At 35.9% G+C, this 16,931-nt stretch overlaps 2 protein-coding genes across 2 annotated transcripts; both read left to right on the top strand.

The window, feature by feature from the left end:
- Positions 1–1,732: 1,732 nt before the first annotated feature.
- Positions 1,733–4,863, top strand: LOC139874569 (uncharacterized). Its single transcript, XM_071861982.1, has 5 exons — positions 1,733–1,763; positions 1,807–1,962; positions 2,022–2,085; positions 3,445–4,785; positions 4,845–4,863. The coding sequence occupies exons 1-5, from the start codon at positions 1,733–1,735 to the stop codon at positions 4,861–4,863; spliced, it is 1,611 nt and encodes a 536-aa protein (XP_071718083.1).
- A 1,068-nt stretch (positions 4,864–5,931) lies between these two features.
- LOC139874567 (uncharacterized) lies at positions 5,932–6,774 on the top strand. The gene has a single exon (XM_071861981.1). It carries the CDS (start codon positions 5,932–5,934, stop codon positions 6,772–6,774), a length of 843 nt encoding a protein of 280 aa, XP_071718082.1.
- Positions 6,775–16,931: the final 10,157 nt, after the last annotated feature.

The raw sequence follows: 16,931 nt of genomic DNA, 5'->3' as shown, positions 1-16,931 counted from the left end.
CACGTGGTTAGTACCTAGTATACCTAATGGCCGGCGCGTTTTTAATGCCGTGAAAATCGCATAAAAATGGGGGACGGAACCATCGATATGATGTAGTTAGGTTGGGTTGTTTTATTGTACGTGTGTGTGTGTGTGTGTGTGTATATATATATGTGTGTGTGTGTGTGTGTGTGTGAAAGATAGTACGAAATATTTAGCGTTTTTTTAAAAATCGTCTGTTTCGCGTATAGTTAGTTACATTGTGTTTGTAAAATTATTTCGAGTTAAACGGTGACGTCGGGGAAATTTAACTCGCGGTGAGCGGGAAGATACGGCCCGCTAAAAATTTGGGTGGAGTTTGTTTAAGCTTTTTTAATAAGATAATATTTTACATTATACCTTGTTTGGGGGTGGAATTGTATGTTGGTTGAGTTTTTGGGGGGTGAAGTGTATTTTTGTTTTTATTTTTTTTTTTGTCGTTTTGGATGTTTTTTGGGCACCAAACGACTAAAACATCGGTGCTTTTTAGTATTATAAGGATAATGGATTCACCAGTGAAGTTTTTCTATTCAGGGTATTAAGAAAGCGGAGTATTAACAAACACGGTCTAACCTGAATTATTCCGTGATCATTTTTGATCCTTTCTTTAGCCGCTATAAAATGTGTTGTTGATGAAGTTTGAACTTGATCGAGACCTCTTGTTAGAATGTCAGAACTCCAATAACTACGGGTATACAGGTGTCAGAAGAATGTTATAACTCAAATAACGACAGGTAGATAGGTGTCAGGCTCCAATTAGTATATGGTTTCTGTATAAGCTTTTTAAGGGAGAACTTAAAGATAATCATGGGGAGTTTACATCTTACCATGAAGTCAACTAAGAGTTCATCTCGTTTGTCATCTATAAATTTTGAAAAACTCTCTCCACTTTATCTTTTGACTTGGTTTTTTTTGCCACCTAACTTGTTTTGCATTTCTTCTCTTCTTCGACGAACTCAACAAGTTTCTTCAATTTAATTCCTTTTTTCTTATACTAAGCTCCAACAAGAACGCGGGTCATAGACCCCCAATCGTCTTCTTCCTTGGTTGCCCTAATTTTGTTCAACCGCCACCTCATCTCTTCTAGATCTGAAGCTTGTGCGGTTTTATAGCCTCTTCACGGACCTCCTCTCCGACCACCGGCATCTCGCCGGTGGTTCGGCCTTACCGCTTTCTGTTTAATAAGGTACATCGCTCTTTCCCCTTTTTTGACAATGGTTATGGCCCTTTAGTCATCTCCGGCCTCACTTACGGTGTCCAGGCGGGGAATCTGTGTGTTCTTCATACGGGTTCTGGGTGCTTTTTGTATTTTTTGGGGTGTTTGTTGGGTTGTTGTTGTTTCTGTGGGGTTTGTGTTGGTCTCTTAGTCGTTTACTTTGTTCCTTCCCTCCGTTTTCTTCTCTTATGTGGTTGTAGGCGACGAGTTTCGACAGAACTCTACATCCCTGTTAGTCGAAATTAGGGTTGGTTTGGGTGCGGGGTCGATTTGGGTGGTTGCAAGTGTGCATGTTTTTGTGTTGAAATCTGACAGTTTTCGGTGGATGGGCTACTGTCGGCGGCTACCGGAGGTGGGTAGTAGCTCTTGGCGGCTTTGGATGGCTGTTGTGGTTTGTTCATGTTTTTCGTAGTTGCGGGTGGTGGTGTATTAAAGTTGGCGGTTGCTTTTTGTTTCCATTTGTGGTTGTCGACTGCCGGTGGTCTTCGGTGACCTAAGATGGAGCAGGTGGTGGTTGAAGCTGACCGAGGTATGATGTCTATTTGTAACTAGAGATTTATCAATGTCCTTAGAAAATTTGGCGGAGATGACTGGTTCCTTTATGGTTTGGTTCTGCATTTGGTTCAGATTTGATGCGGCTGTTTCGGTTCATTCATTCCATTTTTCCCGTCGTCGGGTCTTTAGTGGGCTTGATGTTGTTTCCGGCGTTGTCGACATTGTTGACTTCGGTAAATAGACCTCGGGTTAGGTGTTCTTGGGTTGCCCGGTGAATGGTTTGAATTGGCAGTTTCTGTGGATGAAGATGCGGGGTTGGATTCGGGACCGGGTTTATGTGTTTGTATTAGGTTTAGGTAAGGTGATTGTCGTTGTTGTTTGACATTTCATTTGTAATTCATATTGTGCTCATTCTGTATCTAATGTTTTCGTTCAGTGTATTTAGAACCAATAGAGTGAGTGTCATGGAGTTTGGTTGTCTGTTTGACCAAGTACTCTAGTTTACAGATTGTTATGATCTGCTTATTGTATCTCCACCGGAACCTCGGTTCTATTATATATATATATATATATAACTTTATTATAAAGCGCGTGACAATAATCTTACGTGTCATATTCTCAATTAATCTCAATTAAATAATCTTACGTGTCATCTTCTTAATTAATATGAATTAAATAAAAATAATTTCCTAAATTAAAGGCAAGTAATTTTCTTAATATAAATTATAGTAAACCACTTATAACATTCTGGAGAAATTATTTATTTGAATCACAGATTGATAATTAGCCACTTATCTCGGTTAATTTAATTGTTTGATATTGATAAATCATGGTCTTGTATTATACTCCGTAGTACCGACTGCCATTAAAATTATAAATTACATATGTGAAAATAATTTAGAGTGTTGTTTATCTAATTATATTAAATATTAATAATAAATTGAATTTGTGGAATATTTAATTTTCCATTCAAAACACATAAAATAAGTAAAATCGTAAACCTTTTAAATCAACGAGATCCGGATCGGCCTGCGCGATGTGTCGGGACCTTTCGAGTTGCATACTCATATTTAAAGTAGCGTTGAGTATCTGTGTATGAAAGATAACTCAAAATATTTAACGTTTTTTTAAAAGGCGTCCGTTTTGCATATAATCAGTTGTGTTCGTAAAATTATTTCGAGTTGAACGGTGATGGCAGAAAAATTTAACTACGTTTCATATTTTTACAACTTTCATCCAACAGACGGGCTCATAAAAAGAAACTTTCAGTGTATTTATTTGCAACAAGTTTCACCATAATACTTCTTTCTGCTTTTGTTATATATTCAATAGTTGCGAAAGCATATTTTAAAAAAACGTCCAACGGACGGGCTAATCAAATAATAATTTCACACATCCCTCCACCTTTATTTTCATCGTTCCATTTCATTACAAAATTTATAATCATATAATAATAATAGTTTCACCACCTGGTTTTTCGAAGGCTATTCCAGAAAAGTCAAAAAATAATTCTGTTGCTTTAGTTAATTGTTGTACTTCCTCACTATTTTCAAATCCTTTGATCAGAGATATGGCTGACAAACAATGTTTTATGGATCAAGATAATTTACTAGATATTGGGGCAATGCTTGGTTATGACTTGACAAACTGCTCGAAATTTGTGGGACGAGATCGTGATGTTTTTGGTTTCCAATGAAGATTATGTCCTTAAATAGTTGTGGGTCAAAAGTGTACGCGAAACGTAAATGGATTCGTGATCTGTGTATTTCATCTAACATTCAATTTCTTGGTCTTCAAGAGTCTAAAATGATGAGGTTACAGTTGTTTCGTTTAAAGTCGATGTGGGGTAACAGTCAATTCGATTATGCCATTTCTTTGTCTCGAGGTTTCTCGGGAGGTATCATCTCTATGTGGGATCCTAACGTATTTGTTAAAGATCAGATTTGGTGTGAAATTCACCTTGTTATAGTTAAAGGTCGCTGGATTAAAGAAGACATGGTTGTTTATATGATGAATGTTTATGCACCTCAAAACGTTCATGACAAACTTGTTCTTTGGAATAAAATTTCTGATTTTATGGCTAATAATGTTAGGGATTACATTCTTTTTGGTGATTGGAATGCGGTTCGTTTGGCTAATGAAAGAAGTGGAACGGAGTATTGTGCCACAGATGCTTTTAATTTTAATAACTTTATTAATAACAATGTTCTCCATGAGGTTCCTCTCGGAGGTTTACAATTCACGTGGCGCATTAAAGCGGGTAATAAACTAAGTAAACTCGATAGATTTTTTGTTACTAACAACGTGTTGATGTGTGTTGACCATTTAAAAGGTGTGGTGCTTCCTCGCGGGTTTTCGGATCATTCGCCCATTTTACTTTTTCATGATAAAGTGGACTATGGACCTACGTATTTTAAAGTTTTCGATTCTTGGTTCGAAAGAGCAGGTTTTGATGATACGGTGCGCAAAGAATGGGCTGAGATTAATGCTAATAATGACCAGCATGTCACTATCAAGCTGAGGTTACTTAAATCTAAGCTTAAAGACTGGATTTCACTATCCAGGAAGATTGATTCGGTCCGCTTAAAAGAAGTTGTGGAAAAATTAAATGGGCTTGACGTGTTAATTGATGTGGGCTCGGCTACAGAATCGCAGGTTAATGATCGAAATGTTCTATTCCAGGAACGTGAAGTATTGTCCAAGCTTGAATCTCTTGATTTATTACAAAAGTCTGGCATAAAATGGGATGTTGAGGGAGATGAGAATTCGAAGTTTTTTCACTATTCTGTTAATCACAAACGCAAACAACATTTAATTCAAGGTTTAATGATTGATGGGTCTTGGGTAGTTGATGCGATGGTGGTCAAGAATAAATTTTTCGATTATTATCTTAATAAGTTTGATGAGGTGAAATCAGGTGCTTCTTTTAACCAAGTTAAGCCTAGAGTTACTCTTACGTCAGATGATAATGTTTTTCTTGAACGTGATTTCGATGAGATTGAAATTAAAAATGCGGTTTGGGCTTGTGGTAGTTCAAAGGCTCTGGGACCAGATGGGTATTCCTTTAAATTCATTAAACTTTTTTGGGATATATTGGGGGCTGATTTTTGTACAGACGTCCTCAGTTTTTTTGAGTCGGCCACTATGCCACATGGGGCAAACTCCGCTTTTTTTTACTTTGATTCCTAAGGTAAAGAATCATGTTCTTGTTACTGATTTTCGGCCAATTTCATTGATTGGTGCTTTCTACAAGATCATCACTAAACTTCTTACAAATCGCCTAGCCAACATTATTGATAAGATTATTTCTCCGACGCAATCGGCTTTCATATCGGGTAGACAGATCCTTGATGGTCCGATGATGTTGAGTGAAATCATTGCGAGGTTTGAGAAAACTAATCGTAAGATGCTTCTCTTTAAAGTTGATTTCCAAAAAGCTTATGATTCGGTTAATTGGGATTACTTGTTGTTCTTGTTAAATTCTTTGGGATTTGGTTCTCGAAGGTGCGGGTGGATCTTGGGCTGTCTTAAGTCGGCTAGAACTTCAGTTCTTGTTAATGGAAGTCCTACTCGAGAGTTTTCGTTAAAAAGGGGGTTACGTCAAGCTGATCCTTTTAGTCCGTTCCTATTTATTATCGTGATGGAGGGTTTACATTTGGCTTTTAACCAAGCTAAGGAGGCAAATTATATTCGGGGCATTAATCTTGGTTCAAACGATCTTAAGCTCTCTCATTTTTTTTATGCAGACGATGTTATTATTATGTCCGAATGGAGAAGACTGGAATTAGGTAATATTCTTCGTATCCTTGAAGTTTTTTATCTAGTTTCGGGTCTCAAAATTAATGTTTCGAAGTCCCACGTTTTTGGTGTTGGTGTCAACCCTGTCATTGTTAACTTGGTGGCGGCGAGATTCGGTTGTAGGTCGGGGTCATTTCCTACTAAATATTTAGGGATTCCAATTAGATTGAACATGAAAAGGGTGTCGAGTTGGGATGATCTCATGCGGAAATTTAATAATTGGCTCGCTACATGGAAGGCGGGTTTATTGTCTTCGGGTGGTAGACTTACTCTTCTAAAGTCGGTTATGGGGAGTCTTGGGATCTATTTTTATGTCTCTTTTTAAATGCCCGGAAACGGTTATAAAAAATCTTGAAGTTATTCGTACCAGATTCTTTTGGGGTAGCAATAACTCAGAGAGAAAAATGGCATGGATTAAATGGGATCAAGTTCTCAATTCGTTTTCTCGAGGTGGGTTGAACATTGGTAGTTTGAAGGCTTTCAATTTAGCCTTAATTATCAAATGGCAGTGGCGTTATCTTTCATCTCCGGACGATATGTGGGTCAAAGTTATTAAGGCCATACATGGTAACTACTTCGATTGCACTATTGGTTCTAGTCCATGGTGTTCTATTGTCCATGCGTGTCAAAAAGTTGTAACTGACAGTGTTCTTTCTCAAAATTATATTCATTTGGAGGTTGGAAACGGAAGAAATGTGAGTTTCTGGCATGACTCGTGGTGCGGTTCTTCTCCGTTAGTGTCCCGGTTTAACGGGTTGTACTATCTTGACATTAACAGACTCGACTCAGTGGCAGATAAGTGGGTAGAAGGAGAATGGAGATGGGTTTGGTCAAGAGAAGAAATTGGTAGCAGAAACTTGACTTCATTGTGGAACTTGTTACAAGAATTACAGAACGTTAATGTCTCGAACCGCGAGGATTGTTGGAAGTGCTCTCTTAATGGAGATGGTTTATTCACGGTAAAAGATACGAGAGAGCACATTGATAGATCGATTCTGTATTCTCATCATGTTCCTACGTCATGGGTAAAGACTCTACCAAAGAAAGTGAATGTTTTTTGGTGGCGTTTCAAGTTAGATGCTCTTCCGTTACGTTGGAACTTATCCACAAAAGGTATTATGTTGGATTCACAGAATTGCCCGGTTTGTGACACTGACGTAGAACGGTTAAAACATCTTTTTTTAGTGTACGGTTGCAACCGACATTTGGAGGTTGGTTCGTATTTGGCTAGATTGTGGGCTACCTAGCTTCTCTTGTTGGTTGGATGTTGAAAATTGGATCGAAGACGCAAAGATGACGACTTCTACTAAGCTCCGGATTTCTTCTATCGTTGTTACTCTCTTGTGGGCTATTTGGAGGTATCGGAACGGTGTAGTTTTTAATGATAGTGTAACTCGTAAATGTAATTTATTTGATGTTATTAAACTTTTTTCCTTTCGTTGGCTTAAAAACCGAGGTCATGAAGTTTCAAATTGGAACTCGTGGCTTCAAAGGCCGTTGTAACCTTCTCTCTTAGCGCCTTGCTAGGGAGCGTTTTCTTTTCTTATTTATATATCGTTTATTGCCGTAAAAAAAAGATTTTTACACACTCTTTACATACCGATATGAACTGCAAATTACATTTTTGCAAGGTTTTTTATACACTCGTACAACGTACGGGCTCAAAAACCTAGTATATATATATATATATATATATATATATATATATATATATATATATATATATATATATATATATATGAAAAAAAAAAAAAAAAGTAAACTAAGACACGTGTGTTACTAGAGACATATTTAATGTTACTTTCCTTAATACGTTAAAATCTATATAATACTTGGATATTTATTTAAAAAAACGATATTTTGACCTGCATAAATCTGACATCCCAAATTTCAAAAGATGAAATTTTCAATAACATGAAATGATAATAATCTAATATGATAAGTTTGTGTTTGTACATGTAATATATGCTCAACACTCAAGCACATACATGTATTATAAATCCTATAAAACATAGGCAAGAAAGATACATGACAAATGTTGTTAAATTTGTGTCTTGAGTGTTACTTGTTGCTACTAAAACTATGATGGTACCACAATAGACTTCAAAACTTTCTACAAATATGATTACATGAAGTCTATGTCCTTGAGTATAATGGATCGCATTTCATATGTATTTGTATCTCTTGCTATTTTTCTTAGCCAGGTACCGATATATGAGAAGTTATGTGTAAGATATAATGTGATTGCCTCTCATTGATGCCTCAACGTGTACATATATACAGAAGATACATAACCCAATATGGGAAGGATATATTCTATACAAATATAATATATGACAACTAATATATGACTATGCTATTATTTGATAGCTAGTATATGATACCCCTGCAGTCAAAATGGGAGGACTACGAATGTTGAGTTTGTCTTTGAAATCATCGAAAAGTATGTGTGGTAGTCCCTTTGTAAATATTTTCGCTACCTCGTATCTCTATGGAACATGTAGAACTCGTATCAGGCCTCAAGCAACCTTCTCGTGTACGAAGTGAATGTCCATTTCGACGTGCTTTGTTCTTTGATGTTGAACTGGATTTCTCGCAAGATAAATTGTGTTGGCATTGTCACAATAAACAATTGTTGCTTTTTGAAGTGAACAATGAAGTTCAAGTAATAAATTCCTTAACCAAAATGTTTCAGAAACTACCTTAGCTATCTCTCGGTATTCTGCTTTGGTACATGATCGGGAGAGAGTCGTTTCTCTTTTAAATGACCGAGAAAGTAAATTATCTCCGAGATATACACAATAACCTGATGTGGATCGTCTCGTATCGGGGCACCCTCACCAGTCCGCATCCGTGTAAGAGATCAGATGTGTGAGTATGATTTATATAAATGCAGACTGTGACTGATAGTTCCAGAAAGATATCGAAGTATTCTCTTAAGAGCATGCATGTGAGCGTCCGTAGGGGCATGCATATGAAGGCATATTTGTTGGACCGCGTAGGCGATGTCGGGACGAGTAAACGTAAGGTATTGTAATGCACCAGCTAAGTTGCGATACAAGGCTGGATCCGAGAAAGGAAACTGGTGGAGGAGCTTATTTAGAGTCTGTGTCGAGTGGTGTATTCACAACCTTGCAATTCTGCATACATGCTCTTTCCAATATGTCTGATGCATATTTTCCTTATGAAAGGAACATGCCCTGAGTCTTACGTTTCACAGTTATGCCAAGAAAATAATTTAAAGGCTTCAATGCTTTCATGGCGAACTCAGTATCAAGAAGATTCATGAGCTGGTGGCGAAGTGTATCTGTTGACGTGGTGAGGATGATATCATCCACGTACGAAAGTAGGTAGGTTGTCTCGTTGCCACGCTTATAAATGAAGAGGGAGTGATCGCATTTGCTGTGTTGAAAACCCAAGGTAGCTGCATAACCTGAAAATCGTTAGTACCAAGATCGGGGAGCTTTTTTTAAATCACAAAGGGATTTTCGAAGCAAACACACATGATCTGGAAACTGAGTACTACGGAAACCCATCGGTTGATGCATAAATAAGGTTTCTTTAAGGTGACCGTGTAGGAATGCATTTTTAACATCTAACTGATGTATGGGCCATGCCTTTGACAATGAGATACTTGGAATTGCCCGAGTGGTTAGGAATTGCCACTCTTGCTACTTGTAGTCATAGAGTGGCGAGATGTGGACTGATATGTGTTGTTAGGAAGTTTAGATGAAGGAATAGTAGGAATGGGAATCTGTCTTGGTGGACGATTACGTGAGCAAGTGATAAGGAGTGGATAATTGGATTTGAGATTTGGAATAGTGGTAGAGTTGAAAGTGGACTGTGACGAATTACTGGGATCCAGTGAGTTAGGGCGTGAAGTAGTGGGTTTAGAAGAGTTGGATGAGCTAGGAGAAATGGCGGATGCTGGAGTATCAGATTGTGGAATTTATTGGGCTTGATGATCTACTATAGTACTAGGCTTTGAAACTGATGGGCTTAGGTATATCATCTGATGTAGTAATATAGGATGCAAAGAGGAGTCGAGGATGTCATATGTTTTTGTTTCAGTAGGTGTGATAGCTGACTTAGAAGAAGTGAAAGATATTCATCAAAAATAACATGGTGTGATATAATAATTGTCTTAGTTGATAAGTTATAACACTTGTACCCCAATGGTTGGAAGGGTACCTCAAGAAAACGCAAGGCGAGGAGCGAGGTTGAAGCTTATGAATGGTGGTGGAAGGCATTATTAGAGGATAACGTAAACAATCAAAGACGCGAAGGTGATCATAAGTTGGGAGACGATGATAGAAAGCTTGAGCGGAGAAATGTGTGAAAGTGTTTTTAGAAGAAGAATGTTGAGTAAGTAACTCTCCATTCGTAACTTGGTGCTAAATTTGTTTGGAACTGACGAGTGAGATAACAGGGTGCGTAGGATGTTGTTTATAGTGCGTATTTTTCTCTCGACTGCCATTTTGGGAAGATGTGCGAGGACAAGAAAATTGAAATGTCATGCCTTGTTGAGAACAAAATTTTTTAAAAGAGTTGTTTGTGTATTCCGTTTCATTATCGCATTGGACACACTTTATTTTTCGTTGGGTTTAGGCTACCAAATGGTCATATATTTTTTTGTCCCAATGTAGGCCATATACTCAAAAAATACTATTGTGGGTTATATACTTTAAGAGAATGTGTTAATATCAACCAATAAAACTTGTTAACTTGCTGTTAAGAAGAACACGATTAACACAATTTTTCAAAGTGAAATTTGATAAAATATATCCTCAAAATTGATTAAAACACGATCCTTGAGCAGCGATAAACAAAGTTTGTAAAGATTCTGGATCCAAAACATCAACAAAATCGAGTTATGAGCATTTGTTTTCGAAAAATCATTACTAAAATCGACCGAATTCTCATATTTGGTTATGTGTTTGTGAAATCCATCAATGGGTTTATGTTTAGAATGATCTACTGCAGCCAACTACAAATTTTGATGAGTTTTGGTCAAGTTTTGAGGTGTTTTCGATTTTCACCACCATCAGCCGTCATGGACCACCATAGCTTCTGTCGAATTTTGTTGATGAAGATGAAGATGACCGGTTTAGCAGGTAACCAGTCACCTTTTGTTTACATTATCACACTTTTCCAAAGTACATAACCTATAATAGTATTTTTCTGGGTATATAGTCTACATTGGGAACAAAAAAGTATATGACCATTTGGTAGCCTAAACCCTTTTTCGTTCAAATTGTGTAGTAATATGGTTGTGTAGAAAATTTTAAATATGGAGAAAACTTGAGATTTGGCATCCAATGAAAAAGTCCACAAAAATTGGTTTTGTCATCCAAGAATAATACTCGTATGTAATACCGGTGAGGCGGTGACCACCCGAGCTAACAATCGGGGATGTCCAAATGTCACTATGAATAACATCAAAAGAAAGAATAGTGGAATGAACAGAATCATAAAACGATAATTTATTGTGCTTGCCAACAAAGCAAGATTGACAAATACTAGAAAGTTTAGATTTATCACACACAAGATGTGATTTATTACTAACAGAATTCAAAATAGATATTCCAGGGTGGCCTAATATGCGGTCCCATAAATGGGGGGAAAGATCGGCAAAAGCAATTGGTGATGTGAAATGTTGAGAGGATGGAGAGGTGAGCGGGTAAAGGTCCCCTATGCTATTACTTCGCATGAGAGGTATTCGCGTCAGGAAGTCCTTCACATCAAAACTGAATTAATGGATCAAATTCAATGGAAAAAGAATTATCAGTAATAAGTTTACGGACAGAAAGAAACTTTTTAATAAGAGAAAGAACATTTAGTGTTATGTTAGACTAGATATAAACCCGTGAATATTATGCTTTATTCATTCAATATTTATAGAATACATAAAACCCTAATAACCTATAAACCCTAACGGACCCAAGCCCACATATTAAACTTGGGTCTAACCTATTATCTAACACTTTAAGGGTTTAATTTGCAACTTCTTCAGGAGTATAAAACGTAAAATTATTATTTTATTAAAAAACTTCAATAAGCTCCACTTAAATTTTAAACGGACCATACCCCGCTCGCCGCGAGTTAAATTTCTCCGACAAAACCGTTCAACTCGAAATATTTTTAAGAGCATAATGCAACTAACTATACGCGAAACGGTCATTATTTTAAAAACGCTAAATATTTTGGACTATCTTTCATATATATATATATATATATATATAGCTACAGTGAAAATGACTTTGCTACAGTAAATACTATTGCTACAGTAAACACTATTTGCTACAGTAAACACTATTTGCTACAGTGAAAATTATGTTGGCAAACTAGCAAACAAAAGCATTTATGAGCTGGAAACCCACCCCATGCGATCGCGTGGGATATGGGCATGGAAGCCATGCGATCGCATGGCAGCCCAAATCTGGCCAACACTATAAAAGCTCGATCGTTCTGATTTTTGATGCATTCTATCCATCTCTCTCACACTCTTATATTTATATTTATTATTATTATTATTATTATTATTATTATTATTATTATTATTATTAAGATTAATATTATTATTAATCTTATCATTACTATCAGTAGTATAATAATTATTAGTATTATACATAAAATACTACGACGAGGTTATGTCCAAATGATTTCAAAGTGATTTTTCGAGCGGGAAAGAGCTAAGAAAATTATGAGTTATAGCTAAGGAGGTGATGGGTATTATTCGGGGGTATTGTTCGCGAGTCAAACCTAGTGTTTATCATCTCCGTTGCGTCTACTTACTTTCCTACAATATTGAATCACAATATTGATACGTGAGCATTCATATCTTATCTTTTATATATTAATAGTGTATCAATGTCTAGTGCTCGAGTATATATGTTTATACATGCTTGTATGCTTTAATTTTGTCGTTAGATAGTTTATGATGAATCACGAATTTGATACATATGCTACTGATATAAAGTATATGATATGCATGTTTTTGGGAAGCTGGCGAAAAATTATTAACTTTTCATTTAGAAATCGCGTGATTTCGATGAACGGATTAAAAGATATGGTCAACTGAATTATGGTTAACGTTAATTGAAATTGTGTTTGAAACTGTAAATTAATATTTAAACAACTTGTCTATGAGATTGATAAATTGGATTTTTAGATATTACTAATCGAGTAAATGAATTTCTATATAAGGCACGTTTTGTTTTGTTGATCAATTGTCAAAGTTGACTGTATTATCATGTTTTAAAAGCTTTATAAACACTATAATCTAATTTTACAAGTATTGGAAAAACTATGTGAAATAATAAAATATGTTCGATTGTCATGATAATTCAAATATAATATAGCTCCTGAAGTAAATAATATTTTGATTTTGATAAACTATAAATTCGTTCAATTATCAAGACTTATATTATGTTAATAAACATGTATAGATTAAAAGATCATATTGGGTCAGGTTGACTTTTGAGATGACTTTTGTTAACTTTTGCATGTCGGTCTCGAGCATTAGGATTGTGATACACTATGACCTGATGTAACGACCCTGGATTTTTCAACGTTATTTATTAATAATTGTTATTATTAATACTTGTGATTTAACGAATGTATGTTATTACATTCACTTGTTACCATGATTGATCATACTTGACTTTAAATGCCCGAAACGTCTTTGTGGCACGCGTACATTACACGAATAATATTTTCAGATATTATTTACATTCATGATTAAGTTTTATTAATCATTTTAATTAACTAAGGTTACTAGTTAATTACTTGGGCCTTTATTAGTGTTAATGGACTTTTACTTGGATTAATTTGTTAATTAATACATACTTGGGCTTTATGATTGAACATGAATTTAATTAGCCCACCCTACTTCTTATATGGACTTAATTAGCCCATCATCACATGCAAGTATCATACTTGGAACTTAACTAGTTAGTTAACTTGCATAGAATCTAGTTACTACATAATCCCCATGAAACCACCCCATTTAACCAACCTTTTTAAGCCTTACATGCTAGTAACCATTGAACTATCCCTTCCCCCCATTTGTTGGGCAGGCCGTCGGCCTAGATGGTGTATATGGGTGGTTTTGTTTCAAATTTTGATCACATATTGCTAGCATTTTGCTCTCTTTTTCTCACACAGAAAACACCTCAAACTTGCAACTTACTTTCTCTCCTTTTTCTCTCTTTTCTTGTAAGTATTATGAGCAACTTCTTCCTCTTTTCTCTTTTGTAAAACCGAACCAAACAACCCTTAATTATCATCATCATTTGTTGTTTGATACTTGTTCATGGTTGTTACTTTATTACTTGTATTTGTTAGTTGTAGTTGTTACTTTGTTTGTTACTTACTTACATGTTACAAGAATCAAACTCTTTAGTTTGATTCTCCATATTATCTTGTATTTACAAGAACAAACAAGAACATAAGCTTTCTAGTTATGTTCTACACTTGTTGTTTTAAAAAGATTTAAGTTCATGTGTTGTGAAGGCATACTTGTAATTCATGTTAGTAAACTTTAAAGTTTACTTTCTTAAGGATCAAACTTTGGTTTGAATCTTTAAAGTATGAACAACCCATGAACTAGTTACTTGTTTACTTAGCTTGTTTCTTTATTTTATGCACTTTAATTTCATGTTTGTTGGTTTTAATGGTCAAGTGTTACAAGTTAACTTTGATCTCATACTTTCTTGAACTAAAATTAACTTTAAAAGTTCAAGAACATGTAAGTAAGATTTCTTTATTTATAACTTGGTACACTTATGTTAGATCTAGACTTTTGGGTCTAGGATCTTCAAGATCTAACTAAGAACTATGTTCTACAACTTAAGATCCTGATTTTATAAGTTTACTTTCAAGTTTGTAGCTTATTATTAGGTTTAAAGTTCATGTATGTGTTGGATCTAAGACTTTGATGTAACTTTGGTTCATCAAACTTCATATAACTCTTAAGTGAGTTATGCTACATGTCTTAGACCTACACTTGTGTCATAATAGTCAAAACTTGGTTAATATTGCTTTTATATTTCATGTATGTGTTAAATCTAAGACTTTGATGTAACTTTGGTTCATCAAAACACCTGCAACACTTAAATGAGTTGTGCTTCATGTCTTAGACTTACACTTAGGTTATGATGGTCGAACCTTGGTGAAAATGATGCAAACACATCAACGAGTTGTACACTTGAAGCTATATGCATCAAGGATGAGAACCATGATAAGCATCGAACACCAAGAACCACTGGAACCTACTGACCCTACTGTTTTACTATTTCTGTGTCTGACCCGTACAACCTGGGCTGCTGTAACCTTGATTTTCAGTTATCTCTGTTCAAGTAGATAACTTTTCATTTAGGACTCGTCTTAATCCGAGTTACGGTTTAGGATTTATGGCCCTCCGATCGTCACTATGTCCATTTAATGTTGTGCTGAAAATTCTGACCTACTCGCACTTAGACCGTCACCACGGTCAAAATAAGACGAGTTTGCTTCTGTAATTTTTACCACAACTAAAGGACTCATATACGGAGCCATGGCCACTGGTCTCACCTTATTTCAGTAGGTATAGAGTCCGTGGTGACTGACCGAACTCAGCCTTTGTATTAAACTCTTTTCATGAACGAAACTTACTTTACACCTTTTGTTTGATGATGAATGATGATGACCCTTAAGACCTTATTTACATACTTTTAAACCTTTTGGGACGATTTACTGACCTAGTACTATTTGACATAGGTTGAGGACTTTCCGGACCTACACACTTGCTTATTTCCCGAGTCATACTTTACCGCTACTTTATCATTGTGAGTTATAGCATTCCCTTTTTACTTTAACTATTTTAGGAACTGAGAATACATGTGCATTTTATGTTTTACATACTAGGCACGAGTACTTAAACTTATATATGTGTGGGTTATACAACGGCATAAACATTCCCTTTAGCTCGGTAACGTTTAGTCATTGGTTTTTGAACCGGTGAACGCGAATCTTAGATATGGATCCATAGGGTTTGACATCCCCACTCGGGCTAGTCGCGCTAGCATTTAACGAGTGTTTAATACTTCGTAAACATACGCACTTGCCAAGTGTACTTTCAGGGGGTATAAACGTTAAGTTAGTTACCAAGTGCCCACGGTTAACATATACTTTATCATACTGTTTTGAAACGCTCTTTGTAGCACTGAAATCTCGTGGCCTACCTTACATACTGTTATACTTAAACTATAGCTCACCAACCTTTGTGTTGACGTTTTTAAGCATGTTTTTCTCAGGTGCTTAAGGTTTTCTTCCGCTGTGTACTAGTCTTGCCGTAGACACCCGCTGCTCTAGTGTTATCACCGCATGAACTGTTTATCTTGCATTCAAACTTTAATACATTTGAAACTATGTTTTGTAACGACCTAAGGGTCACATACATTTATTCATGCTTGCTATTCGTAGAAGCATACTGTTGGTGTAAAACATTTGATGTCGATTATGACGTCATCTTTCTATCGTGAATGCAACTTCTTTTATTACATCATATAGTACTTAACCTTGTAATGATCCCGTTGTTGATGATTCGTACACGATGGTTTTGTACGGGGCATCACACCTGACCTAGCTTGTTAGACATGTATTGACCAACATATGTTCTCTAGGTTGAGATCTACAGTTATTTTGCATTCCGAGTTTCGGTCACATTTCGGTAAATGACCTTATGTGCTGCTAAGGTGAGTTTATAGATCCCTTTTTAATTGCTTTTGCAATCTATATTTTTGGGCTGAGAATACATGCACTTTATTTTAAACGCAATGGATACAAGTACATACTAAATTCTACACTGAGTTTGAACCAAAAATTCCTTAGCTTTGGTAACTAGTAACTGCCAGTTATAAGAACTGGTGGGCGCGAGTAGTTGTATATGGATCCATAAGGCTTGACATCCTCGTCTGTTCCAGGTATAGAAACCCTAGCCTGAACTATAAAAAACAGACGTATACTATTTGAGTTTAGTACACGTTGGATTGCGTGTATTGTACATGTTGGTTGCATGTGTGTTAAAACAGAGGTACTTATTATAACGTTAAAGTTTAGTTACCAGGGTGCTCAATCTTGTAGAATATTTTGATAAACGTTTCTGGATGAAACAACTGAAATCTTGTGATCCACCTTTATATACAGATTATGCGCAACATTAAAACTATGAACTCACCAACCTTTGTGTTGACACTTTTAAGCATGTTTATTCTCAGGTTCTTAGAAGTCTTCCGCTGTTTGCTTATACGTTATACAAGCTATGTGCATGGAGTCATACACGCTTTATTCGAGAAAACTTTGCATTCACAAAATCATCACCATGTATCTTATTTGACTGTATTGTCAACAGATGCATTGTTAG

This window comes from Rutidosis leptorrhynchoides, chromosome 11 (assembly GCF_046630445.1).
Source record: "Rutidosis leptorrhynchoides isolate AG116_Rl617_1_P2 chromosome 11, CSIRO_AGI_Rlap_v1, whole genome shotgun sequence".
NCBI lineage: Eukaryota > Viridiplantae > Streptophyta > Magnoliopsida > Asterales > Asteraceae > Rutidosis > Rutidosis leptorrhynchoides.
This window is presented reverse-complemented; position numbering and strand designations above follow the sequence as displayed.